The sequence below is a fragment of the Hippichthys cyanospilos genome, chromosome 14 (assembly GCF_059441005.1).
Source record: "Hippichthys cyanospilos isolate Australia breed blue-spotted pipefish chromosome 14, RoL_Hcya_1.0, whole genome shotgun sequence".
Classification (NCBI taxonomy): Eukaryota; Metazoa; Chordata; class Actinopteri; order Syngnathiformes; family Syngnathidae; genus Hippichthys; species Hippichthys cyanospilos.
Genome location: NC_142382.1, coordinates 6433529 through 6460608, shown reverse-complemented (window position 1 = coordinate 6460608; position 27080 = coordinate 6433529). Strand labels below are relative to the sequence as shown.

Here is a 27080-nt window from a genome sequence, read left to right as displayed (position 1 = left end):
CACTTTAAGAGTGACTTACCAAATACGACAGATTAAGAGCACCGACATGACTTTGTCATCTGCCGTGCAGTTCAGCAGCACTTTACAACATGTGCGAAAAGGACCGTGGCCGTAAGTAAAAGTAGCAGACAAGTAAGGCTCCTCTGAGACAGCACTAATGGGCTACTAAGTGAGTAAGAATCCAACGAGGAGGACTTGTAAAACATCTCAGCGGCGTGACATATGTCATGAACCTTAGCCAACGGGAAAAGTTTAGTGGTGCTCGGAGAGCTTGACAAACGTAAAGCGCGGTCGGCGGAGCACATGTCAGCCAACATGCTTTGGAACGGCAAGAGTTACACGAGTTTGGTGTGCTGTGAAACTTTTTGTCCTCTGTCAAAAAGGCAAATTTAGTGTCGCTGTAAAAAGAATACAAGTCAACTCCAACAGGAACGAGATTCAAAAAACAGTGGTATCAAACCCAAGGCCCGGGGGTCAGTTCCGGCCCGCGACATCCTTTTGTGTGAATCGGGGGTAACCGGGGTTCAGTGTCTTGCTCAAGGACTCTCCGACATGCTCACAATGATCGGGGGATCAAACACACATTGATCCTTGCAACCCCATGTGCATGTGGAACTATGTCAGAAGGGATTTTTTTCTGGAGCATATTAAGTATTAAAGCATACTCGGATTAAAATTGTGACTATGTTTTTCCATTAAAGAAAATCTATTTTATTTTAAACAATATGTTGAATATTTGGGACATTAAGAAACGTGCACCATGTTTCATACATGTGAATCAATGAATAAATCACAATATTGACCTTTTTATTTTTTATTGTACTTTAGCAAGTCACAGTGTCTTCTCACTGTTAAGCGATATTGAAGACAAAGACGCCTTCATTATCCTCCATGCATGCCGAGAAGGTTAAAAAAAACAAAACAGCGATTGTATCTTGCTATCTAAATATTGAATCAGGTCTGCAAGCACTAGTGATACCGCATCACCAAAATGCACCACGCTTCAACGAAGGTCCACTGTGAGGCCCATTAGACATAAAAGAAATACTCGTAACATCAGGATGTGATATATTTTAAAAATAACTCAGAATCTTAGTACTAACTGTAATTTATTACTCCTGTTAATGGATGTTATTATTCACACATTAAAGAGTTGGCTGTGGCCAATCAGAACCTGCTGCTCATCAAAACAGAAGCACCGGGACAAGGACAAGGTTTTTGACTCAACAATATTGTCTACATATCCACCCAGCCTGCCTTTGTTGTTACAATTACACTTAGGTATTTAAAATAAAAAATATAAACCAATTTCATAACCTTACTGTAAAAAGGCTTCCCTCTTATTAATACCTACACAACAGGTGTCCAAATCATGGCCCGGGGGCCAGATCTGGCCCACCACATCATTTTATGTGGCCTGCGAAATGCTGATTATTCTCAATTACCGTTTTGAAAAGTTTTTTTTACCAGCCTCTGATTTCAAAAGTAGGTAAGTGTGTGAAGAACACACTTGAAATTGATTTGACTTCACCCCTGACCTACCCTCTTCTGTAGCTGATTAAATAACCATCCCAGAGCCTATAATCTGGAAACATGGTATGTTTTCAAAAAAATATTGTCCCAAAACAATGAGATGTGGGAGGTACCTTGACAAGGCTTAGCAGCTGATAAAGATCCTCCACCTCATCACCATCCGTCTGCCGATATTCTCTGCTAGTGTTCAAGCTGGAGCCCTGGATGGTGCGTCGGTAAAGGGGCAAGTCCATGGCCTCGGCGTACAGCTCGATGGCCTGGTGGCCCACTGTTTGGTACATGTAACTGTCCAGCTCATCTGTGATGTCAGGAAACAAAAGAAGTTATCAAGACATCTTTTGCATATAGAAAATGTGGGATACATTTATATAACTGATAATGTTTAAGAAAGTGTTATGACAAAAGTAATGTCAGTAAGTAAAATCATGTCAACACAAAAATGCATATAGTAAATTAACATTTAAAAGTAAGTACCACAGCAACACAAGTAATGAAATAGAAAACCCTATGCTAAAATGCAAGAATTGAAAAGAACAAATTTTTCTTATTGAACAACTTAATATTGGGGACTTTTCAAAGAATTATTACTATTAAAGGTTTCATTTGTTCTGTTATTACTTACAGTATTTATTCCTTAATTCATACATATGGCAGCATGATAGACAATTAAGTTAGCCCCCCAGCTCATCCATGATCCTTATTAATATAAACCGTAAACATACTGTAGAACATAGACACAATTCATCAGATGCATCCTCACCTTTATGTGCAGGGCGTAGGTTGGCCAGGGCTACAATGTGATGGCCGGCAGCCACACACTGCATCATGTTATAACAGCTGTCTTTGCCCCCACTAGAATCATACGTGATACAAGAAATAAACGTATTAAGTATATGACGTAAAGTATTTTGCTACTACCCACCGTTTTAGTAGTACAGCTTCAAATAACTTTTTACAACAATAAAACGAGTGACGGGACAGCGTTTACCTTATTAAAGCGACTACTTTCATCTTGAGATATAGTTGGAATTCCAAAGGTAGTAACTATGTTGACTCATGAGACACCACAAGCTCTACACCGGTGCTCGCACTTGTCTGTTTACAACTACACGTGTCAACACTTCCGGGTTGGAAGGACCCAAAAGAGGTAGATTGGTGTCCTAGACCATGCCTGACGAAAATGCGTGACTAAAACTTTCTACAGCTTTCTTGAGCACTTTCTCTCTCGCTCTGTTTTCTCTCTGTCTTTCTCTTTCTGTCTGCCTGCCTGTTTCGCTCGCTCTTTCTCTCAACCTTTGAATATGTTTGCTGGGTTTCAAAATATGTTAGCTACTGAAACATCAAACCAATCCAGCTGTTCTAAATGTTCAAAACATGTTTTTTTTTTACATTGCACACTGTCATTCATGTTTAAAGAATTAACCACTGTAGCATTACTACTTTAAAAGCATAAAACCCTTGTAATTTTGCAATGATGGTTTTTTTTCTAACAATATTAACTATCATGCAAGTGCAAAAAAAAGCCAATCACTTGTGCAACGTAAATACTATCATAATACATCACTTTCTTTGAGAGCAAGTGGGTGTGCATAGCTGTCTGTAGCAAGTTTTGCAAAGATGGTTCTCTTAGTATTAGCAATCATTAAAATAACAATACAGGTAGGTTCACATGTATTTTCTACCAGGTGCACATAAGCTAGCTGGCTTTTACAGGTTTTTATGTTAAAGCGGGCAAAGGTGTGCAAACATCTGTTGATTTATGATAGATTCCGCTGACTATGGGGACGACCACATAGCATTATTTAGAGCACTGATGCGCACACATATCTAGTCAACATGGCAATAAAGCGTCGCTCTTCCACTCACACTGACACACATCCTCTGCTTTACTTCTCTCCGGGGAGACCCCAAAAGTCCATGCTGGTATGCGCACACATAGGTTGTGCGATTTTCCTCCCGGGGAGCGCTTTTTCGCTCAGAGGAAAAGCCTTTGATGCGCTTTTTGCTCTCTGTTGTTGTGCCAGAGACGAATAATTGCTGCTGCTTTCGTGTGCGCTGCTCACCTTCTGCCCCTAAGCGGGCCAAAGGCAACACATTCTGTTTGACTCTACAAAATTGAGAAAGGCACCTTCTCACCTTTGCGCTTTTAACTGAATTCTCTTGTAGTTTGGATTTTTAAAGTTATGAATATGGGGCACTCTTATACATGACACAAATGAGCGGAATTTGACTGCAAAGAGTGAGAAGTGGGATCACTTTTAATAATAACCAGTAAATGCAGAGTCCCCAAAAGTACAGTTCGCCACACAATTTATTTTCTCAATTTGCCCTGCTCTCATGTATAAGCTCTTTCATTATGTGCAGTCTCGTATGCTACAATATTGCAAACTCCCAAAAGTCTGATGTTTTTGTCGACACGGTGCTTGACAGGTAATAGTTCTTCTTTACCTCAAGGAAAATAAAAATGTTATCTGTAAAATATCTCATTTAGGTTTTGAAGTTGATTTACAAGATGGTGCTATAATACTGTGCAAGGAACTCATTCACTAGATTGAGAGGGACAACAATACCTACCAATACTGTACTTTAATATTTGGAGAATGTTAAAATCCTCAAAGACTATAAATGGTCCCTATAAAAAGGGTTGGAACACTACAATTATATATATATATATATATATATATATATATATATATATATATATATATATATATATATATATATATATATATATATATATATATATATATATATATATATTAATCACCCCTAGTTTCAATATAGTCATAAGGTTTCAGATTTTTTTTTTAATGTTTTTGGCAGTTTTTTGAAAAAAAAACAACGAATATTTTCAAGGCATGAATACGAAATAAGTATAATTTTTCCCAAGAAAGTTTCCAAGTGGAATCATTGAGATGATTTTATTAGGGCCTATGGTAGGTCAATAATTCATAACATTGCTGATTTTACTGCAATTTTATTTTTGGGGCAATTACAGTGTTTTTTGTTTTTGTTTTTTTTAAAGCACGTTAACCTATATATACCTATAGGGCCCATAAATGGCCCCCATTTTAAAAGTGCTTGAATAATGGATGGATTTTATTTTGCTTTACACATCAAATGTTTTCAATAATATAAGATCTAACAAAAAATATAGTTTGTATTTTCTCAGGGTTTTGTGCTATGTCTTGTCTTCAAAACCACAAAAAAATCATTGATTTTAATGCTTGTTAATGCTTCGACGCTTTTAGTCCTCTATGTGACAGTATAATATTTATTCACAAAATTATAAACACACTAATACTACCAATGAAAAGTTTAGCAGCGTGTTTATGAAGCCCTACTTGAGTTGACTAATCAATTCTTTGACGTGTTTGAGTAACGACCTTATTTTGGTGATATACTCTCTTGGGTTTTGTTTGTCCTTCAGTTTTCATTATTTGAACAGCAATATCGCTGCCACTTTGTCATTTGTATTTCATATAACACCCCCCACACCCCACACTCCATGCCCTGTGTTGCAATTTTGATAAAAGCCCCCCCAGGAGATGAGCAAATGTAAAATGTCCTTGCTTATTGTTTTTAATTTATACCGTTTATTACACAGACAAATAAAGAGGCTCCGATTTCACTTGGGCTGGCATTATTTTGCTGACGTTTAAAAAAAAAAAAAAAAGAGTTTATGTCGGCATTGTTGGTGCAACGGGGATAAAAAAGCGTTGATGGATAGCCCAATGGATGTGAATATGAGACGCATAAATATGAAAGAGCGGCGGCGAGGCATCAAATGACACCCTTGGCCCTTTTTTTCTTAAAAGAGCCTGTGCATATGACAGGTGATTTACACGCGCGCGCCACAGCTAATTTCTGTCGCGCAAGGACACAAAAAGTTTTGTAATAAGAAGCCGCGCCTCAAATCACCGCACAATAAATTGAGTGTCACAACAAACAGGCCAGCCAAGGTTGCATTCTCCGGTGGCCCCGATTCAAACACACACACGTAAACACACACGTAATGTCTTGAAACATGACAACATGGCCATCGTAATTTCCCTAGAAGTTAAATCAGGTATTTTTACGTTTATATGAGAGGTAAGAGTGATAAAATGTTACGTTAAATGTTACTTTGAATGTTAAAGTCAATGTTGAATGTAATTTTTCAGTGCAAAACGCAATATAAGTGAGCGTCCATTTACATGACACCCAGTTTAATTCACGCAGGATAATATTACTATTTCAGAGAAACAAATGGATATAAAATAAGCATTACCTTGGATACCGTGTGTGTGTTTGCAAATAAAAAAAAACATGTTATTGACACTGTTGGATAAATACACTCACCACTGGGTCAATTTGACTCAAAGAGATGAATGCAGTTCTTGAAAAACGAACACAAAACACTCATTAAATCAAAATATTGTAACAGATCTAAAAAATAACTAAACTTTGATTGAAAGCGTAAACTTTTAATGGTTATCATGTTTGGTCAGCTATAGGCTTCAATCTAATTCAACTTCCCTCCTAATATGGGGGTTGAAAATGAGGAAAAATATAGTAATAATTTATTTTAGTGACTATATATATATATATATATATATATATATATATATATATATATATATATATATATATATATATATATATATATATATATATATATATATATATATATATATATATATATATATGTGTGTGTGTTAATGAATCTCAATGAGGTTTAATGACAACCAAATGTTATCTTGAACCTGCATTCCATTTGCTCAGGCGTTGTTAACTCCCCTCATTGACGTTGCCTCCATCAGGGGCTCATTTTGCTCCAGAACCATCAACATAATGATACCTCTTTAGGGCCTAACCACATCCAAATCAGTTAGTAAACAACCCAAACGGGGGGATCTGTACACATTTTTACACACAATTAACTGTTATCACGAGAGGCTTAAACGGATTAGTAGGCCCATTAATGTCGGAGGCTAATCGCTCCTTGATTGGAAATGTGAGACAACGTGAAATCAAGTCAAAAGTGCTTTGGATCCAAATGGTCTTCAGCCGCGTTTTTGTCTCAGTGCCCCCATGAAGACTTGGCTCATACGCCATCTTTCCATTTGGCTTGTAAACCGCTTTCACATCAATGTGGATGATTAATGTTTCGACTTAAAGCCCCCCCCCCCCCCCCCCGCTAACTATTACGTCAACGTTTAAATCAGGAATTAGATAAGCAACGCCGTACCGAATCAGTACTTGTTGTATTTATGATTATATTAAGATAAGCTGGACAAATTTGGCATCTATTTCATCTAGGGATACAGTATTTCAAATATCGTTCCATTTGCATAATGAAAAATGAGCGATGCAAACAAAACATTATTACGCCAGCCAAATTAAATTACACGCTACACAATTTTTGGGCTAATTGGCATTTGGGAAAAAGTCCATCCAGCATGAGGCATGTGCAACCCTTTTCTTCATATTCTCACGAGACAAAGCCTGAGGCCTGGTCTATGTATTGAGTCCCGGGAAGACGTAATAATATTATCCTAAACATAAATATGACACGTAGAGAATATGTGCGCTATATACATGTCAAGTAAGCACATTTTAATATACAAGTCAAAAGTTTGGAAACAGAAAAAATGTTGCCCTATTGCGCTTGAAAAAAAATATACAGGCATGACCTGAAAGTCATTCAGGTCATAAATCATCTTCTGCATCATAAAGCTGACTGAGAAAATACCTCAATGCGCATTATTTTGCATTGTAAGATGGTGGGAAAAAATAAACTATGAATTTGACGGTTTCCAAAGGTTTCCAAACCCTTGAAGTTTCCAATGCTTTACTTTTTTGGTGGATATTAATTTGTCAAAAAGTCATCATCAGTACCTGACACAACAAATACAACTACTTCCTCCCATTTACAAAAGAAATGCTTTGCTAAAGCATTTTTTTTTTTTTTTTACCTAAGTGACAACTGTGGCGGGATCAGAGTGTGAAACTTGGCCTTCGCAATGCCACCCCCGCCACCTGCTGACGTCCATGTATGCCACTGCTCTCGCATTTTTGTCTTGGACAAGTCAAGCCGTCTTGTCCTTTTCATAATGCATCAACGTCCACACAGCCTCATTGCTTTGACGCAAGTGGATATTTGCGATGTTCTGTGCAAACACTAAAAAACAAATGCATACATTTGCAGGTATAAATAATAATTTTAAGGGTTGTACATGACATTCTGTGACTTATTTCACATTTGAATTCATGTTATTCAAACACAAATATGTGGAGAAAATTTATATGATTTTTGGTTTTGGAATTATGCGGTCAACCCTTCTAATACAGGGATAAAAAATTAGGAAAAATACAGTATATATGTACCGTATTAATTTGTTTTAGTGACTTATTTCAATTCTTACTGCAAATTGCTTCATTATAGGTTTTATTCTCAAATAAATAGCAGTGTTAGAGAAGTATTTGGGGCAAGGGAGGTGCAAATTTTCATGACTTTGGAAAGACTGCTATTTTTAAAATGATAGCCAGTTACTGCATATTTACATAGATTTACAAGGACGGTGTTCATTTTCTCATTGGATTGAGAGAAAAAAAAAAAACATCATAAAAACCGAAACATCTAAAAGTTTCATAAAGCCGCTCTCTAAAGCGATAATTTCCTTATCCGTTAAAGACAACTTTCCAGCGTCCAAGCCAGCCAAAAATCCCTTCGTACAAATGTAATTTCCTCATCGTTTGTCCTTGATGTGAAGTCTTCTGGCTTTCCTTCCAACATCCAGGAGACCCCAAATTACAGCGTCGGTACTGTGAAGCTGCAGCCAAAAAGGATGTGGTCCGTGAAAGTAGGCCCCCGTCCCGATAATTATCACGCTGCCAACGCAAACTGCTCGCACTGCCATCACCTGAGCCAAACGCTGATACAAGATCTTACGCTAATGGTTCGCAGAGACGCTCACTTCTGCGGTGCATCCCTTCCGAGACGTTTCCTCAAAACCACAGACGTAAAACGATTCCGCGAGTCAATCTACTGCGTCCTGTGGAGTTTGCCCCCGGATTAAATAATCTGATCAACATATCGGGATGAATGAATATCCCTGGACTATAAACCGCAGGGCTCAAATCATAAGAAAAAAGTCAGAAAAATACTGCATTTGTCTTCCCAAATACAGTAGAGCACTTGAAGGTGCTGCTTAATTAATTGTATCATTATTCTTTTGTTCAAATTAATATAAAAACAGTTATGTATGTACACGAGCGATAAGGTATACATTTTTGATCTGCTCGTATCAATTCAGGTGCTGTAACAATGGCCAGTGGTGTTCAACGGGTGTTTCATGATTAGTTTGCTCTCCCAACAACAGCCTCCAAATGTGATCCCAATCCAGCATTACTGTAGCTTGCAATCAGAATATTGGAGCTGACATCAGAGTTACCCAATTCCCACACACACACACACACACACACACACACACACGGCTTGAAAGATCCTCCCGGGCCTGTTATGGCTTTCCCTGGTGATCAAGTGTGACACTCGGCAAACACAAAAGCCTCAGCCCTCTCGTGGCTGCGCCTTGCTTTTCTTGGACCGCAAACGTCCGCCGGCTGCCAAGTTGGCTTGGCAAAAACGAGCTCCCATATCTCTGGAGAATACGTGTGTGTGTATCTGCGGTATGTTGATGCGTCGAGTGTATCACAAGGCCCCATGTTTGGATTTCCATTTTTAAATGATGTCACCTGGATTCAAAGCCGTCACCGCAAAGTCTGTGAAACCCTCCAAAATACAGTTTATTTGAACTGAACCATAATTTAGCTGACTAAATATCAATGGGACCAAAGGCAATGCTGATTTGATATGAAAAAAACGTTGCTTGAAAAAAAAATTGTGTATGGCTGTTATGAGTTACCAAGACAACAAAAATGTAACAAAATAGGAGTGTCTCTTGCATTTGCTGTTTCTATAAATAATTCATACTGTCCAATCATAACTGTAAACCAATGAAAACGCTAGGATACATCCAAGATGCTAACAATTATATCCACCGAAAGTCACACAAAAAGTCCTTTCTTAGCTCAGTTTCTTAGGCTTTCTTTTATAGATTAATCTTATTCCAAAGGAAACTCACCAAGTGTCAAGACAGGAAGAGTGCATTTCAAAATGTATTTCAGGACCATGCTAACCAAAGTTTATGCTAGCGGTTAGCACAAGCAGCTTGTTGAGTTGTTGCTAAGCAGAGTTCCTACAACTCGATCAAAACTGCTCTTCACTTCAAATTTATTTTTCTTTAATTAATAACACAGTTTCCCGCCCTATCTTTGAAGTAATAGCAAGTTAGCTAGCATCTGAGAGCTGCATGCTAATGTGTGTCACTTCTGGGCGCAGTGTTATTTTAAGATGAGCCATTGAGAATTAGTGAGCTCACTCGTTTTATTGTTGTGTCATTTTAGCTTACCCAGTTATGGATAAGTGGCATTTGGCTAAACGTCAAAATTTGACGAAAACCATGTTATTGCCACAGTATAACTCTGATTTTATTACAGCCATAAAGCTTAAAATCATTCTCTTGCAAAATGACAAAATGGGAGTTGAAATGTTGCTTTTCCTTTACAGTTAACTCATTCGCTACCAAAACGTGATGTTTTTTTTAAATTACTGTATCGTCCCTCAGATGTAGTTATTTTTTTGCACTTTTTTTTTTTTTTTATTCCAAGTCATGCAGCTGCAAAATATACTTTGTGGTAATTGGTCAAATTTCTATAAATTACAGGTTGCTCATTCAATAGCAGAGAGTAATATTTCCAATCGAAGAGTTCACTTCAAAATATAAGTCATTCATAGTTGTTTTTGCAAATGTTATTTTGATATTAAAAAAAACATTTTGTGTTTATGTTGCGCTATAGTTGATTAGACGTTCTATATGTCAAAAAAGCAAAAATTATTAGTGTGAAAGTCAAAATAGAACTTGAAATTAGTCTTCGCAAAAAGCACATTCAGTTTTTTTCGTAGTCAGAAAAAGACAAATTGGTGAAAATTGGCGACTAATCTTTTTGTTGGGTCCCAATTTTTAGATTAGCCAAATAACACGACATTCTGAGTGCCTTCAAAGATCAGTAAAATAAACATCTAAAATGTCTTGTACAGAAGGCCGTCACTTGTGAAAAACGGCTGAAATTGAATGCGCTGATGAAGATGGTAGGAACCATGAACTGATGATTTGTATTTCTATTATTTTCAAGGAGAGGAACATCTGTAACACCCTCCCACTTGACGACAAATATTATAAATATAAACAAAGTGGCAAGCCTCTAGCACTGCAATGATGCAACTCCTCCATTTTCCACATTTGCATTAGCCATCCCTTTCCTCCTCCTCACCACATGTCCTTTCATCTCTCCATCTTCTCATCCGCGGTTTTGTTTGTTTCTTTCTTCCAGCGCGACGTCACCTGCGCCAGGTCAGCCAGACTGAGGAAATCCACGCCAGGAGCGCCGCGAGCTCAAAAGTCTGCAGATCGTCTTGCGGTTTTGGAGTCGGGACGTCTTGGTCTGACGTGTCGTCCAATGTCAACACTTGCTCAGAATACCGCTTGCGCTGAAGGAAAAGGGGATAATCCTTTATGGCCTTGGATGAGGAGATGACTTGAAAATTTCAAGAAAATTACACACCGTTAAATTAAATGCAGTCTGAAATTCTGAGTTCTTTGTTGTCTGTTCGCTATTCAATGTTTTATATCCATCAATTCTTATTATTAGCATAACATCTATATTTTCAGAGGTGCCTTGAGATACAAGCTTAATTCGTTCCATGACGACATTCCTAATGCAGAACAATCATCTTTTCTCTGTGAAACGAATACAAAACCCAGGTTCCTAAAACCCCAAACGCTCCAAAAAGTGATGCTTTCTAAAAAGAAAAATAGCTCTCTATAACGTTGAACTTTCTAAAAAAAAAAAAAAACACCGGTAAAAACTTTCCACAGATGCTGGATATCATTGAAAGCGTAATTAAGTTGTTTGTTTGCACCCTGAATTATACTTGATTCCAGAACAACATTTTTTTTGGTTTGTTTTAAGCGCAAGATGGGAGCAACAATTGCTTTAGAAACACTAGTGAAGCGCTTATGTTGCGATATGCTGCTACTTCAGAACAAAAGCATTTGAAATCCGTGTCCATATACAATTTGGTAGTTTATTTTGAAGTAAGCCTATTCACCACATTTTCAGTATGTTTTACTGCCACACGGAGCATTTACAATTGTTGCTGGCTTGACATATTTTTTTTTCTGATGTGTACGGTACACTGATGAGATACGTGAGCCATTTTATGGCATCACACATTATGTGTTAGCATTAAGCTAGCAGATTTTGAAGCAAATTTTATGACAGGTTAAAATATACAACATGCATTTCTCATTTATGTTAGAAGGTCAATGATTATGTATACAACTTGAAGACTCTTTTAAATGATATAGAAATGAATTGAAATAGATTTTAGCCAATAAAGTCCCAAAAATGGAAACTGCAGTCTGACTTGAGTCAAGTCACGTGACTCGGATCAAAAACGTGGTGAAAAGGACCTCTGATGGTCAATTTATGAAGCGGTGACTAACCGTCAATAAGCAACAAAATCCAAGGCCTCATCCTGCAGCAACACAGCAGATGACCTCAAGTTTATGACCCGCAACCTGTTGGTCCTGAGCGATTACTCGCCGCCCCACGACGCCCCACTCCCGCCGCAAGATAGATTCCCACCATGAGAAGCCCATCAGAAAGCCCGGCTTCTGCTTTTACGAGAAAGATTTCACACACCGGGCCAAATACTCCTATACTTACTGGAGTCTGGTGATTAAAGTGTATAAAAAATGGGGGGAAAAAGAAGGGTGCAGAGCCTCTATAAGACGGTGATTTAGTGAGCTGTCGCCACGGTTCAGAAAAGGGGCAACCAGTTCAAGTACCTGCGAGGAAGATGAGCTGTTTGTGAATTGCTAAAATGAAAAAAAATATATAAATTAAAAAGGAAAAAAAATCTTTTATGCTTTTGCAGCATGGTGGCTGGATTCTAATTGTCCTGCAGAGATTTATTTTTATTTATTTATGAGTGGGGAATTCTTAATTTTCAAAAACTTTATATGTTGTTTCTATATTATTAAAATGATTTTTTTATTAATATTATTTTTTGTCTTTCTGATATATTTTTTTCGTTAATAGACGAGCATAATTTTCTTCAGTCAGTCTGATGGTTATAGTCCATTTTATTAAATGTAATAAATCCAACAACATCATAGAAGTTTGATTTATTTAAAAACAACATTTAGTGTGCAAAATGTTCAGACAATAATAATGTATAGCTGATTTAAAATCCGTTTGAACAAACTTAAAAATTCATAACTGGTGCATAACTTGCTTAATTGTCATAATTAGGTCGTTAACAATTGTAAACTATTTTGCAAAACCGCAATTTCACAATTTTCAAATCATTGGGTTTAAAAACAGACCAAAAAATTTAATTCAGTTTTGCCCATACCTAATTTACAGCACATTAATAATATGCCCTTTTTAATATATTTATTTACTGTATGTGATTTACTTACATAAACTAATAAATATGTATTGATTTTTTTCTTTATTCATATTATTTATGTTTGAAATATTCTATTTAATTGATTTCATTGTATTGCCCCTCACTTTTTTTAATTTATTTTATTTCTCATGGAGTGAATTTCAAAACATGTCATTTTTACCTGTTTTGTGATTAACTGAATTTATTTAATATTTTCAATGAACATTTTACATATTTTTTTACTTAAATTATTTAATAATGTTATAAAATACAAATGAGCGCACTTCAATAAAACTATTTTTATTCTATTGTATTAATAGTCCATATTTAATATGAACCAGCGCAGCGCTTCAAATTTCATGACTGTGCAATTATAGTAAATGTATTTGATTCTATTCTATATATGTTGCATATATTTATTCAGTGATTATTTTTACATGTTGAAATGCCGAGTATTTTTTTTTTTTTGCCTGTCATTCATTTATTTGGCAATTGTCTGGCAAGTGTTCCGACATTAGACTTGGTGGCGTTTCCTAAAATGAAGCGTCACTCTCCTGAAGTTCAATCAAGTGTTAACACACGTTGAGGGCCCTCGTGTGAGATGCGATAGCGTTAACAGACTTACAGTCAGACTGGAAAAATAAAAACGAGTGGAACAGCCAGTCCCTGACCCTCAGATCACCTTGTAAAAAAAAAATAAATAAATAACGGAGATCCCATCATTTCCACCCTTACAGCATTCATCCGCTGGCCTCTCATCTGACAGAGTGGCCCGCGATGCCTTCAAGTACCAGCCGGGCTATAAAAGACACATCCTGATGGGCCCTTCTTCCTCTGCTGTGTTTAATAGCCCCCCCCCGCCCCCGACGCACCACCCGCCCTCAGACTCAGACCCTTGGCTCACCCTTCGTGTTCGGAGTTCAGGGTCAGGGCAGCAGACTTGTCAGCCGATTGGGCCGCTGCCCAGAAGAACTGAGGCGCTGAGACGTGAGAGACCCCGAAGTCCCCTGTGATGTCTTGAAAGCCTCAAAAAGAGGGTTTATCCCATCTTAAATTCTTGGAGAGCAGACATTTATGCGAAAAACAGGTAAGGCAAAGAAGAAAAAAAAAAACATCATTAGAGGCACATAATTATGCTGTAAAGCGTGCTAGCTTCAAATTCCGAAACATTGGTCGAAATGTTTTTCAGGGCCAACAAAAAGTGGGTGGCTCGTCTACCTTGGTATGTGCTGCTGTTTTGGTTCGCAATGTAGTTCTAATATCTATAAAGGATAATGCACACAACAATGTAAAATGACCTAGTGGTGCGCGGTATGGACAAAAAAAAACCCCTCAATTTTCTTTAATTATTCGAGATGATTACGATTTTAATCAGAGAAATAAAGCCATCAAAAGTGTATTTAAAATATTGATTTACCTCAAGGCGGCACAGTGGTTAGCATGTCTGTCTCACAATTCAGAGGTCCTGGGCTCAATTCCAGCTCTGGACTTCCTGTGTGGAGTTTGCATGTTCTTCCCATGCCCATAGTGAGGATAAGGAGTTTTAGGAACTGTCATGTGGAATACATTCACATAAAAAAAATGAACACCTATTTAGAATATGTTTTAATATGAACTTAGCATATAACAAAGCAAAGGTCCCTAATCGCCGATCTGCAGCCCGGTACCGGTCCGTGGATCAACTGATACCGGGCCTCATGAGTCATACTCAAAATAATGACGATGTTTTGGAATTGACTTAATTTATCCTTTAACAGTTCCATTTATTTGTGCTTTGTTTGGCTTGATCTGTGTTTTTTGGCGCCACCTCTGGCCACTGTTGATATTACATTTTGTAGTGAGGAAGTATGATGTGGCTTGGCTGGGAGCTACTGTTTCGGTTAGCAAAATAGCTTAAAGGACTTATTATTCGAGTCTATATAACATTTGGTAGAGAGGATTTGTCTACTTAAAGTATTTCCAGGCTCGCGGAGCGTTATTTCAGAGTCGGGGACCTGTCGCTTCCTGCCGCAGGACAAAGCGAGCGTCAACATCCACGCACTTGTCTCATATTTTTAGACTGCTTGCCTGTGAATTTCTTGACAATGTCAATTTATGTGCGCACTTCTTCGGTTTCCTGTTGAAACTATAAAGCTCAGGTTGTAATCATACAGCACGCCGACACAATAGATTTCAATCAGGGATGGGAAAACCTACAGACCAATAAAAGAAAAAGGTTCATGTGAACTCACTGATGCCCATCTGGGACAATGGGGAACCAAATTTGGCAACGAAAGGGGTTTAGTTACCAGATGAAAATCCTTTCCGCTGATAATTAGCAATGATTGCAGACACTATAGTGTCAAATGTTAATTTTGAGGCTTGTCAAATTCTGTTTGGTAACATTAACAAATCTAAAAAACAACAACAAAAGAACATATTGCACATTTTTCCATAATTTTGCTAAATAAAGTGGTGGGGATGCAAGCCTTAATTTAAGATAAGATAAAAAAGGACGCTAATTTGAGGTCTAGGGAATCATTATTTCAATGATCAAGTAATAGAGCTATTGTTCGAATTAAAGTAATTTAAAGTATTAAAGTAAAGTAATAAATAAAAGTATTAAATTAAAGTAATTAAAGTAATTAAAATAAAGTAATTAAAATAAGTAATTTTCTCTGATTTCTGGAGTCTTCCGAAAGACTGATGATCTCATGAAAATGAAACTTTTGCACACATTTGCTTTTACTTTGGTGAAAAATTATTGTAATCACTTTCAAAAAGGATGCTGTCATGTGGCATTCCTTAATTGGTGTTTAGTTGTTGTTTTTTTTCCCCAATAATCAATGACTAAGTAAATATACATTTTTGAGTATTTGGAATTGTTTTTTAATAAATTCTAAAAATATTCTAGATATTTAGTCAAAAGAAAGTTACAAAACGGCTGCCCTTGAGAATAATATATATATATATATATATATATATATATATATATATATATATATATATATATATATATATATATATATATATATATATATATATTTTTTTTTTTTTTTTTACTGAATTACTTAAGTGACCAATTGCTCCTTGCATTCATTCAAATAAATACATAAATAAATAAGCAATGATGATAACAAAAGTATTCTCAACGTTAGATATTGACTGGGGCGGGTTGCCTCATAATTGAAAAACGCCATTACCCTTTTTTTTTTTTTTTTGCTGCCCACGTAAATGTGCTAAATGTACCCTTTTAATGTTAATCTCGCACCTGACATATTGCACCCAGTGTGATGATGTCAGCGCAAAACACTTTCAATAATTGCCCTGATTAACATTCGGCGCCAAGTCCGAGCTTCGTCTATCGGTCTTGAGCGACACGTGGAAAACGGCCAACGTCCGCGCACGCCATTTTCCCTTGCTGTAAATTACCAGGGCATAAAACAACAGGGATCCTTTGACAGTAAGGGTACAAGCCGTTGAATGGCGTCACGACAAGCGTCCGCGGGGGTCGCTTGTCTGTGCCGGGTGCATGTGAAGTACGTGGATGCGAGTGTTTACCCACGTTCATCCTGTCTGATCTGGCCGGCCGCCCCGCAGTCGGCTGGACGGCGCGTCGGGATCCGAGGGCAGGTTTCCTTCTGCCGAGCGCGCTAATTGTCTAGAAGGAAGAAGGTGAAACACAATCTATAAACAGCCGTGTTGGACGGGGGGCCAGAGGGCCTGGGACAGTGGCTGACCTGTCATATTACTACATGAGCGGTATTTAAAGAAAACCATCCGCAAAACCCATGGCGCCATTGGAAAAACACATGAGGCGCCTCTGAGGCCAGTGTTGGGAGTAATGCATTACAAAAGTAATGTAATTACTGTAATGCTTTAGTTTTTGCTGTGACGCGGTAGTGTAATGTATTACACATAATAAAATGCTAATATTGTACTCATTACAAATGAGAGTAACACGATGCATTGCCATGAATTTTGAGCCTTTTTTTTTGCTCCCACAAATTCGCCAAAAACACCGTGAGATCATTGGACAATACATATACAAGATGGACATACGGCCATTACTTTCAGTTTGTCAGATATGAAGACAAGAAGAATATAAGGTGCATTGTGTGTGCAACACCTAAAGAGCTGTCCACTTCACCAAATAGAACTAGTAAGTTGATAAACCATTTAGAGCGGTGCCATAGTAATGTGAAGTTAGCGAAAAGACGCGGAGGATTGCGCTCTCTCGCTGAGGGATGCCACTTCCATCGCATTTGGAAACCTTGTCAGCAAGATTTGTGTCACAAATAGCAATAATGAGGTAAGCTAATGCTAACTTTCACTGTACAATTGCTATTAATGAGAAACCCTCGTGATTAAAATGGCCAAGTTTAAAAAAAAAAAGGTCTCTACCCTCCATATAAAGAACAACATGGGACATGGTTTCAATGTTCATTTGTAGGCACTGGAAAACTTGTTTTATAAGACAATATGTGTTTTTATTTCCACGTCATTCTCACAGTACCGTATTTTCCGCACTATAAGGCGCACCGGATTATAAGGCGCACCCTCAATTAATGACTTATTTTAACACCTTTTACCATATATAAGGCGCATCGGATTATAAGGCGCACCCTCAATTAATGTATTATTTTAAAAAAATTTCAATCACAATGTAGTAATACTCAAAGTAATAACAATAATAACTCAAATAATAACTCTAAACTCTCAATAGCATAATAACTCAATATCAATATGAGCAACCTTGTTCAACTGTAAACACACAAAAGAAACAGGTAAAGCTTACTTTATCACTTCATTCCCTATCTGCGAATCCCAATCTCAATATTGATCCATATACTGTATAAGGCGCACCTGATTATAAGGCGCACCATCATCTTTTTAAAAAAAAATTAGGCTTTTAGGTGCGTCTTATAGTGCGAAAAATACGGTATTTTATCTAAGTGATGCCACACTTCTGGTAGTGCCACGTTGACACCATCTGGGTGAAATTTCAGCTCCCTAGTGTCTTCTTTCAATACCGCACAAGGGTTAAACAAATGTAATTTTTTCAACTTAATAAAATGCATATGTATGCAGCCTTAAGAGGAAAACTGGAATGTGACGGCGGCTGCTTTCTTCGCATGGAGAGGATGTGAGACAATCATGTTCAGTGTGACAAATTGATCGGAGTCAATTGAGCTTCTATTATTAACCTCCTATGGTTCACTGTCAATTATCTGTCCCATTAACTCTGTAATACTGTATGCAATATGTATTTAACATTCTCTGGTATCCAGCATGGCTGGAGCTAATCGTTGGATGGTGGTTGGGGGAAAAAAAAGGGCCAGAAAAGATGGCTGTTAATGTCAGTTCATTTTAATTAGATTTAATGACCTGGTTAAGGTCATTTATACCTCTGTTACCAAGCTCTTTTAGAATTTATAGAAATAATAAGGAACACTTATAGAAAGGCCGTAAAATCCCTTACGTTGATTCTACGCACTCATAGTCAAGGCATGAATGTTTTTTTTTTTTTTTCCCGCAATGATGACCGTGTTAACGATAATATTACTGTCCATTTCATCGACGGTTGTGAATTACTTATATCTATTTAAAAATGGTGAATGAATATGAAAGGAAAAGACTGGAAGCTAACAGGGAAAAAATGAACAATACAAATCTAGTGGACCCTAACAAAATGTACTTTCTGTACTTTAAAAAAAAAAAAAAATTCTCAATGCAATTTGTGGATGTCCTTTCTTTCTCAAGTGTCCATTTTGCCTGATTTTTTTTTTTGCTAATGGTTCTTCATGAGGAGATTTATGATCCAGACATGGGACAATAACAATGGGGGGGCAAAGACTTGCCCGGGGGATGATTTAGAGTTTGCAAGAAAGGCTTTTTTGAAATTAAGGTCTGATTAGAAAGTGCACATATTCTGACCCGCTGGTGGCACAAACAATGTCAGATCCATTTTTGCGGTTGGCCTCATTACACAGTCTCTTTGCGCTATGACTGACACGTCGTTATTTGTCCACTCGCTTGTCTCAGCCATTAGCATGTGATAAATTATCGGCGCGAGATGTGTGTCATGACAGAGCCAGTTCCATAAACAAGGTCGCTTTGCAGTAGGGAGGGTAAAAGGAAACCTTTTGTTGTGGAAGAAATGCTATGAGTAGAAAATGACATTATAAATCAGCCAACTTTTGTTTTGGATTAACAAGTCATGTGGACTTATCATTGAAGTAAATCAAAAAAGGTCCTGACAAACTTTTTTTGCTTTAGAGAAAAAACAATCTATATTTTAGCTTTTTTTTTATTGTTACCAACCAAACCAGTAATTGTATAAAAATAAATGGTAATAAATAATAAATGGTTCAGTGCAATGGACTAGAAATCTCATCTTTTAAAATAGTAGTAACAATTAAACAAATTAAAAAATTCTCATCAAATACGTTTTTTTTAATGGCGGGTAGCTAAATCTCATCTTTTAAAATAGTAGTAACAATTAAACAAATTAAAAAATTCTCATCAAATACGTTTTTTTTTAATGGCGGGTAGCTGACACCCTTGACTAATGCTTACTTAATATTTTCCAATGGAGCACTGTAGGAATAACTGTGACCATTGGGTGGCAGTGTTTCCACAAATAAAACACCGATATTACCTCCATGCAATTCAAAGTAAGGAATGTAAGTCAATCTCTATTATGATACCACCCATATCTACATAGATATAGATGAGTGAAAATGCTAAAAATACTGGCCCTCTGGAGGTTTCCTTTTCCAATAACGCTTGGCACTAAAAGAGTTAAAATGTGAATTAGCGCCATAACAATAACAGCAATGAGCGGGGATGTGTGGATGGTAAACACAACTTCGCGGGTGTTTTTGCTGAGGGATTAGCTTTTAAACATGGTTAAAGAAAGTTGATTTTGCATCATAGAGGACTTTGGCCTGGCGAAAGTAAATTGCTCACATGTTCCTATTGGCTTTTGGTCATCAAAAAACATGTGTTGGGCCTCCAATACTATCAAGCCAAATCAAGAATCAATTTCCTGCACTGACACTAAACGTCCACAAAGCCTGCCTACATCCCCTAATGTCTTCCTCTTATGCTTGGAGACGGTGTCTGTTTAATGGAAGCCTCCATCTGCCCGTGCCGCCCCCGCATTAGAGCTCCATGGCGTGGGCCCCCGGCGCTTTCCATTTTCTGGGAGTGTGATTATTGAGGGGCTGATTACAATGTCTGCAACCGGGAAGTGCAGCGACGCTCGCTGACAGCTGGGCAATCTCAGCGCGAGACGCAGCGGCTGAAGACTTAATGACGCTTGAAACTCGGACTCTTTCAGAGTACTGCCAACGTACAATCGAGCGGGTTTGTCGGCACTTGGGCTGATTTCTGGCAGCATGCGGAGTCTGTTGGGCTGAGAACCAACAATGGGCACGATTGGTAGTAATTAACTTAGGCCACGTGGAAGATAATAAGGCTGTTTTTTGTCCTTGTATTTGCGTTGCGATGACCAAGGGCAAAAATTGTCAGACTATCTTATACTTCAAATCGCCTGGGTCGCCTGGGTGCTGACCGGTACAAATTTGTAAAATGCCCACCTCTGACAAAAAGTGAGTTGGGTAGTTGCCACCTGTTTAGATGATGAATTTCCGAAGATGACGAGGAAGTGAAATGAACAATGGATAAAATAGGAAGAGGAGCTACAGGCGCATATAGAATCAAATGGTCAGCCGGTCACAGAGAGCACGGCTCTTAATGTTTGACACACACCTGAAATGCCCCCATGTTCTCCCCTCCAGAAGTGCCTGTGGTGGTCTCCAACTGCCTGCTTGTTTTTGAGGGGTACTCATTGCCTCATCCTCGCCTTAGGGCAAAACTTCATCCCCATCTCTGCTGTTTTATTTTTTTCCCCTCATCTACTACCGTCCTCTTCCCTTCACTCGTCAACCGCTGTCTGCTCGATACGCGCTCTCGGCGCGTCTTCTTTTTCTTCTCTCCCTCTGCATCCCCTCAGGGCGGCAGGTTTGGCGAGGAGTCGATCAGAGCGGGCAACCGGTATTCTGGACAGGCGTGCCGCATGGGGGCACACCTTGCCCGAGGATAGATACGTTCATGCTGGGGGTGAGGGAAGTGCAGGGCGGGTTAAGGCCAGGCTGCTTGGCCGCCTGCGTGAGGAGTAAGGAAGGGGGGGCAGGATGCTGGGACATCAGAGCCTGAAGGGGAGGCCCAGGGAGGCAAATGAAGGGGTGCGGAGGGGGGAGTTGAGTGCAGGGCCTGAGATGGTGGAGCCAGAAGGGGTCAAGGGTTGTGAGGAAGGTCTGCATGGTCCAGCTGAGGCTCTACTGATCCATGCTTGAGTGAAGCTGACAGGTGGGAGTGCAGCACCATCACTAAGGTGGAGATGATGGTGGTGGTGGAGCCCAAGCATGAGATGGAAGCGAGATAGCGGCGGGTGACGGAAGAAACTGCCAAGGAAGAGCTCAACCGGAGTGTTCGGTGTGACTAAAAGCATTTAAAAGTCAAGCAGTCTCACCGCCGTGCAGCTTTTCATTCACGGCTCCAGCGAGTGTGACAACCGGCCGTGTGTTCTTTCGCCGAGCGCCGAGAAAATAGGACTTTCTGTCACTTCGGCTCCGGATCACACGCTGGGGTGGTGGGACTCGTAGTTTCCCTGCAATTGCATTTGTGCATTTGCGATAAACCGCTTGGTGGAAATGCTCCATCTGCTCAACCGCCTGAATTTCCATGTCCACGCCGACCCGATTCCATCACCTACGCCGGCGTCGGAAGAGGGGGAGGAATGGTGGCGGTGGTGGGGGGGGGGACTGTACACAAAAAGTCACCCTGAATCTGCCAGCTGATTAATCAAGGGCGATTCGGCGGCCAGCGCTGCCTACCCGCTCCTTCCTGGCTAGTCCGTCTGTATTTATTCAGTGTAACCCGTGGCCAGTCATGCCTGACCTCAAACCATCAGGAGCAGCCACAGTTGCGCCCAAGCATAAACAAAAAAAATGCGTAATGAAGGTAAGAGGACAGAGCACGCAGGGGGGAGTCGACGGGTGAGTAAGAAAAGGGGGGGATGGGATCTTGTGCTCTTTCTTTCGTCTCAGATAGAGATCTTGAGCTTCGCAGCAGAGCGCACGGGTCCAGACACGGAGCCCCGTATAGCCGCCTGCGCCATGGTGTTTACTTCTCGGTTGACATGGGAAGGAAAGTCATTGACCTATGTCAGAGCAGCTAGGGTTCATCCATCTTCCAGGCTGAAGGTATGTTTTCGGCAGGTTCGAATATCTGGTGAAAGAAGGTGCGGGGAAACACCAGGCCCCACCGATGGAACCATATGGTCTACAGGCCCTGATTCGCTGCCGGGGAATAAATGGTCAGGTTACCTCATAAGATGGCAGGCAAAAAAAAAATCCAACAACCACAATAGTCTGTTCTTATATCCTATAGGATTTTTTTCAGCAGTGGGGGCAGGGGTTATGAGGAGCCTAACTTGCTTGATGACCGTGAACCCAGACAAAGGGCGGGATTTACTTGATGTGTGAAACGCTAGCGTCATGTAAACGACCACACGCAAGTAAATCGACATACTGAACAAGAAAGTTATATGAAGGCTCTACGCTGTCAACTAAAATAGACGGACAGACGTATAAAGAAGATGGTCCACGGTATTGATGGACTTTAAGTAACAGACAAGCAAGAAAAAAATTTTAAAATTTGGATGGTTGGCCAAAAAAAATGGAAGCAAAGCTGCCCTGTCACTGTCTACTAATTTGTAGCATGGACAGTAGCTCAGCCAATCATGCAAAAGATGTGGTATGAGTCTTAGACAGGGACTAGACTCCTTTGGGTCAGTGTCTTTTGTTCCTGTAGTTTCCAAAACAATCAAGTTCATATTAAACTGACGCAAAGCAACAAGCTTGATCCATTTCATCATCCTGTTATGACAGCAAGTTGGAGAAGTCCAAAGAAAGAGAGTTATTGATTGAACATGAAGGTTAGCCGAATGTCTGCCATGGTCAGGTCTCAATAGTCATGTCTAGTATCGAGAGATTTGTCTTTTAAAGGGGAAGAAAAATTAAAAAAAAGATCACAATGGAGAGGAAAAACTGAAGGGAAAACCAAAATTGCCTGTTGGAACGTCAGTAGTGCGGTTTGGATAATGCAAATTTTTTGCAGTTGGAGTCTGGATACGAACACCATCACATTTGTCTATTTTTTACAAACAAGACTAAATTTCACACTGAACAGGGCTCTAATACATCCAAAGGTAGAACTCCCAGGTGGGACCAGTATCATTTTTAATTTTAGATTGGTATACATTATATATCACTTGGGTAGAAGAAGAGAAAATTGCGTTATAAAAACGGAAACTTACTTTACTTTCTACATCGTACGACACACCATATGGTCGGGCAAAGTCTAGAATACGGAGATGATTTCCGTACTTGACATTGCATACTCAAACATATGGTCGGCACTAATACAGAATGTGCGTAATATTGTGCGAATGTGCGAATTACGTAATGTTCTCTTATGCCCACATATGTATTTTACGAAATACGTAATATTCTCTGAATGGTTTATCGATACCAGTGTACATACTGCTTGTGTTATATAATGTACTCTGATTGGTTTATCACTGCTAGCATACGTACTGTGGGTGTTCCTTCCCTTAAGTCTCTGTGTCAGCGTGAAATGGTCCAACGTTTGGATATGGTCAAGCGGCGATCTTACTAGAATCGTATAATAAAATTTGGAGAGACTGTTGGAATCGGTGAAACATAGTGTGCACCGAATTGTGGGGTACGCTGTCGTTTCTTGAGAAAATGAAAGTCTATAATTGCGACTCATGGTACGGAAAATACGGTGAAATCTACCGTCAGGTTCAAACACATCCTGTATTTATCGAACATCTGTATAACTCACGACTGGTGACGTCACTCTGCAATTATTTTTGTCAACTTGCTAAGCAACCAACAGGCAAACTGGAGGCAATTAAATCCTTGCATGGTTTTTAAGTGTCATCATTTTCTGGCAAGAGTCACCAAAGTTATTCTAAAGGCAAAAGTCATCCATGACAAGGGTAGCTAGCAGGTGTCCTCGTGTTTGGTAAGTAAACTTCAGTTGCGTGGAGTGACATTTTTGGGCGAGCCCGCAGCCAACCGCCACCTGGCGCTGGCACGAAAAGAAGAACAGAACGGGCCAGCAGCAGAGTGTGTCCCAGCACAGCTTGTTGGGTTCTGACCCGCCACACAAGCCTGCAACCTGCCCACCTGCAGTCTTTTTTTTTTCCTTCCCCAAGTAGTAGGAAGCTCCCTGTCTCCTGTTGTGGCAAACAGGTGACGGGAGGACAAGGGGAAGGGCAGGAGGGGGCGTAATACGGCGGTAAACAAGTACGTCTTGCATCTGTCGGGCGACGTTTGCGATGCAGTCTTCATGGCCTGACGTAGAACAGCTGCGTTCTAGTCTCTTTTTTACTACATCATACAAATGTGGTGTCACTTTGATGAATGCTAATAAGCAGATTGTGTGATAGACATAATTGTTCATTTGGATCAGAGCAGAAAAGAATCAAATTTAATGCAAAGACACTTAGTGCTTTAGAGATGATTAACCACCTGCTGCTTCAAAAATACATACTTTTCTTTGTTATTATACTTTGTTAGTACAACCCAGGATTGCTTCACAATGTGAAAAAAATATCTTATTAAATGTAGCATCCTACATGGTCATAAACAACAATTTAAATTTAGCAGTGCAATTTTGAGTCAAAAAATATGACTGCTTGTTCATGAAGCATCTCAAACCATGATTCTTATTTCTAAAAATATATACAGTTTTGGTATGTTTTCATATAAATACGCACACATATTTGTAGGTATTTGTGGAATTGTGGTCAAAGTCATTAGACTAGACTAGTACTTTATTTTTATGGACTCTATTTTATATCCATCTATACATGCATATATTTTAAATCTTGATGGTGCAATATTTGGTCATCGTCTCCAAATGTAAAATATGTATTTGTAACAAAATAATAAGTATAACGCAAAAATAAAGGTACCTTATAAATCATGAATCTTTACAATTATATTGTCAATTTAGAATCTGTTCTGGGATTTGATATTCTACCCTGCCCTTGTTTCCAACCCCATAATGCATTATTATTGCTGAATTATTCCAATGTTTCTAGACAGGCATGCAAGTGGGCAACCGTGAGCTTTCGCCACGGCTGGGTGACAGCTCCCCAAAAAATAGGCCCCTCCTTCCTCAAGAGGAGGTTGTCAGTGACAGGACGCTAAGTAAAGTGGGACGCATGTGGCTCCATGAGGGGTGGGGGGGAGTTGTGAGGGGGGGGGGCTCTAAAGTCACTCATAGACTTCCTGTCATGGCTAAGTAGACAGGTTCTTACTGTTAACGCCTCACTAATATCTGCATGCATATTTATGAAGCACCCACCCTCCTCCCTTATAATGCTCGTTAATGTCACAAATGCCAAATATTGCCTCTTAAATAAAAAGAAAGCCGCATAAAAACAGCTTTTAAAGTTTCTGACCTGCTTAAAACGTGTCGCTTTTTGACTGTGTCGATGATCAAAGCTTTTTTTTTTTTTTTGTTATTCGCAAATGCTAATTCAGATGTTTTTCTGCAGCACTCGGTTCTTTTGCTCAATGAAAAAAAATGACAAAAATTAAACGCTTTGCTCTGGACACTGTAATATTACAATCAATATTCTGAATGTTGGTGCATCATTTTTTAATTGTTGCTTTTAAAAGGACAGTCCGCTTTTTTAGTCGATTTCTAACAGTAATAAGTTATAATTTTGTTGATAACGAACTTGCACATTTCGAGACACTCCTTTAGTCAACACTTGAACATATTTCAAAATACATATCAATAAGTACCCCGGATTTAATGTGTGTACGTTTAGAATCGTGAAATTTCGTCTTTGGGGTTGAATCGGTTAATTTTAGAACAAAATTATTTTTCACATAAAACTTATAGTTTTAAAAACATTGTATTTACATTCTGAAGGCTCAGGTGTAACCAACCAATCATAGTTCAGCTTATGAACATCACATGACCAACAGATGAGCCATGATTGGTCATTATTTGAGCCTTGAGCACAGGTGACGTCATTTTCTGTTGACAGCAAGTAGTCAGATGTGTTTTTAAAGGTTTAAATAGTACGTAAAAATTATTTAGTTATAAAATTAATGAGAAACAACATATTAAGTATTTACTGCTAAAAAGCTGTCAAATAAATGGATGATACTTTTAAGCAAGTTATGCTATAAAGTTATGTTGCAACCGATTCTGTATTCATTATTATTGTCTGAACAGGACATAGGACTTAAAAAAAAATCAATCAATAAACGATTGTTGGGTTTATTTATTCCATTAAAATAATCATAAACAATAATTGAATATTTTTTTCCATATTGCCCAGCCCTATGAAGGTAAATAAATAAACATGCATGCTAACATGTTTACCTGTGAATGCTAGTGTCATACTACGTGTCAACGTTTGTTCTCTTGGTGTCCTCCTTTTTTTTAATTTAAAAGAATGTGAAAAAATGTGATGAATATGTGACACGTTTTCACAAAATCAGACTTATGTCGTGGAGATTACTTTTGAGTTATGTCAGGTTCAGGCAACCTAGAACATTTGATAAGCAACAAACAGAAAGGAAGACAACAAGGATTTTTTTTCTCGCGAGGAGAGCAGACAGGAACCTGGCTCTTCTCAGGTCTCATATTTTCAGATTCTAAGACATAAGCCTGAATTTATGAAAACACAACAGAAATTAAAAGTTATTTCTTCATCTCTTACTGGGCATAGCAGTAGATGTTGAAGTGCTCTCGTTATGGCAAACTTGAGCCAATTGGGGATATAAAGAAGAACGGGCAGCTGGCTTCATCGTCTCCTGAGGATTTGTGCACTGATTGCGACCTAATTCCGACTCCCGTTCCATAAATGCGCAGCACAACATTC

General features: G+C 38.8%; 1 protein-coding gene across 7 annotated transcripts in view; it reads right to left on the bottom strand.

Moving 5' to 3' along the window:
- dph6 (diphthamine biosynthesis 6) overlaps positions 1 to 15859 on the bottom strand; it is an 88557-nt gene extending 72698 nt beyond the window's left edge. Inside the window, exons 1-6 of one of the 7 annotated variants that reach the window (XM_088434029.1) lie at positions 14511 to 15859; positions 14312 to 14355; positions 13998 to 14149; positions 10909 to 11125; positions 2294 to 2385; positions 1647 to 1831 (exon numbers count right to left, since the gene is read on the bottom strand). In XM_088434029.1, the coding sequence (XP_088290155.1) occupies positions 1647 to 1831; positions 2294 to 2385; positions 10909 to 10913 (282 nt within the window). In that variant the 5' untranslated portion in view covers positions 10914 to 11125; positions 13998 to 14149; positions 14312 to 14355; positions 14511 to 15859. Of the gene's footprint in view, positions 1 to 1646; positions 1832 to 2293; positions 2386 to 2521; positions 2631 to 3399; positions 3465 to 10908; positions 11126 to 13997; positions 14188 to 14311; positions 14356 to 14510 lie in introns of those variants that run through there. The other 6 variants (XM_088434030.1, XM_088434033.1, XM_088434032.1 and 3 more) reach the window with 6 other exon arrangements.
- Positions 15860 to 27080: the final 11221 nt, after the last annotated feature.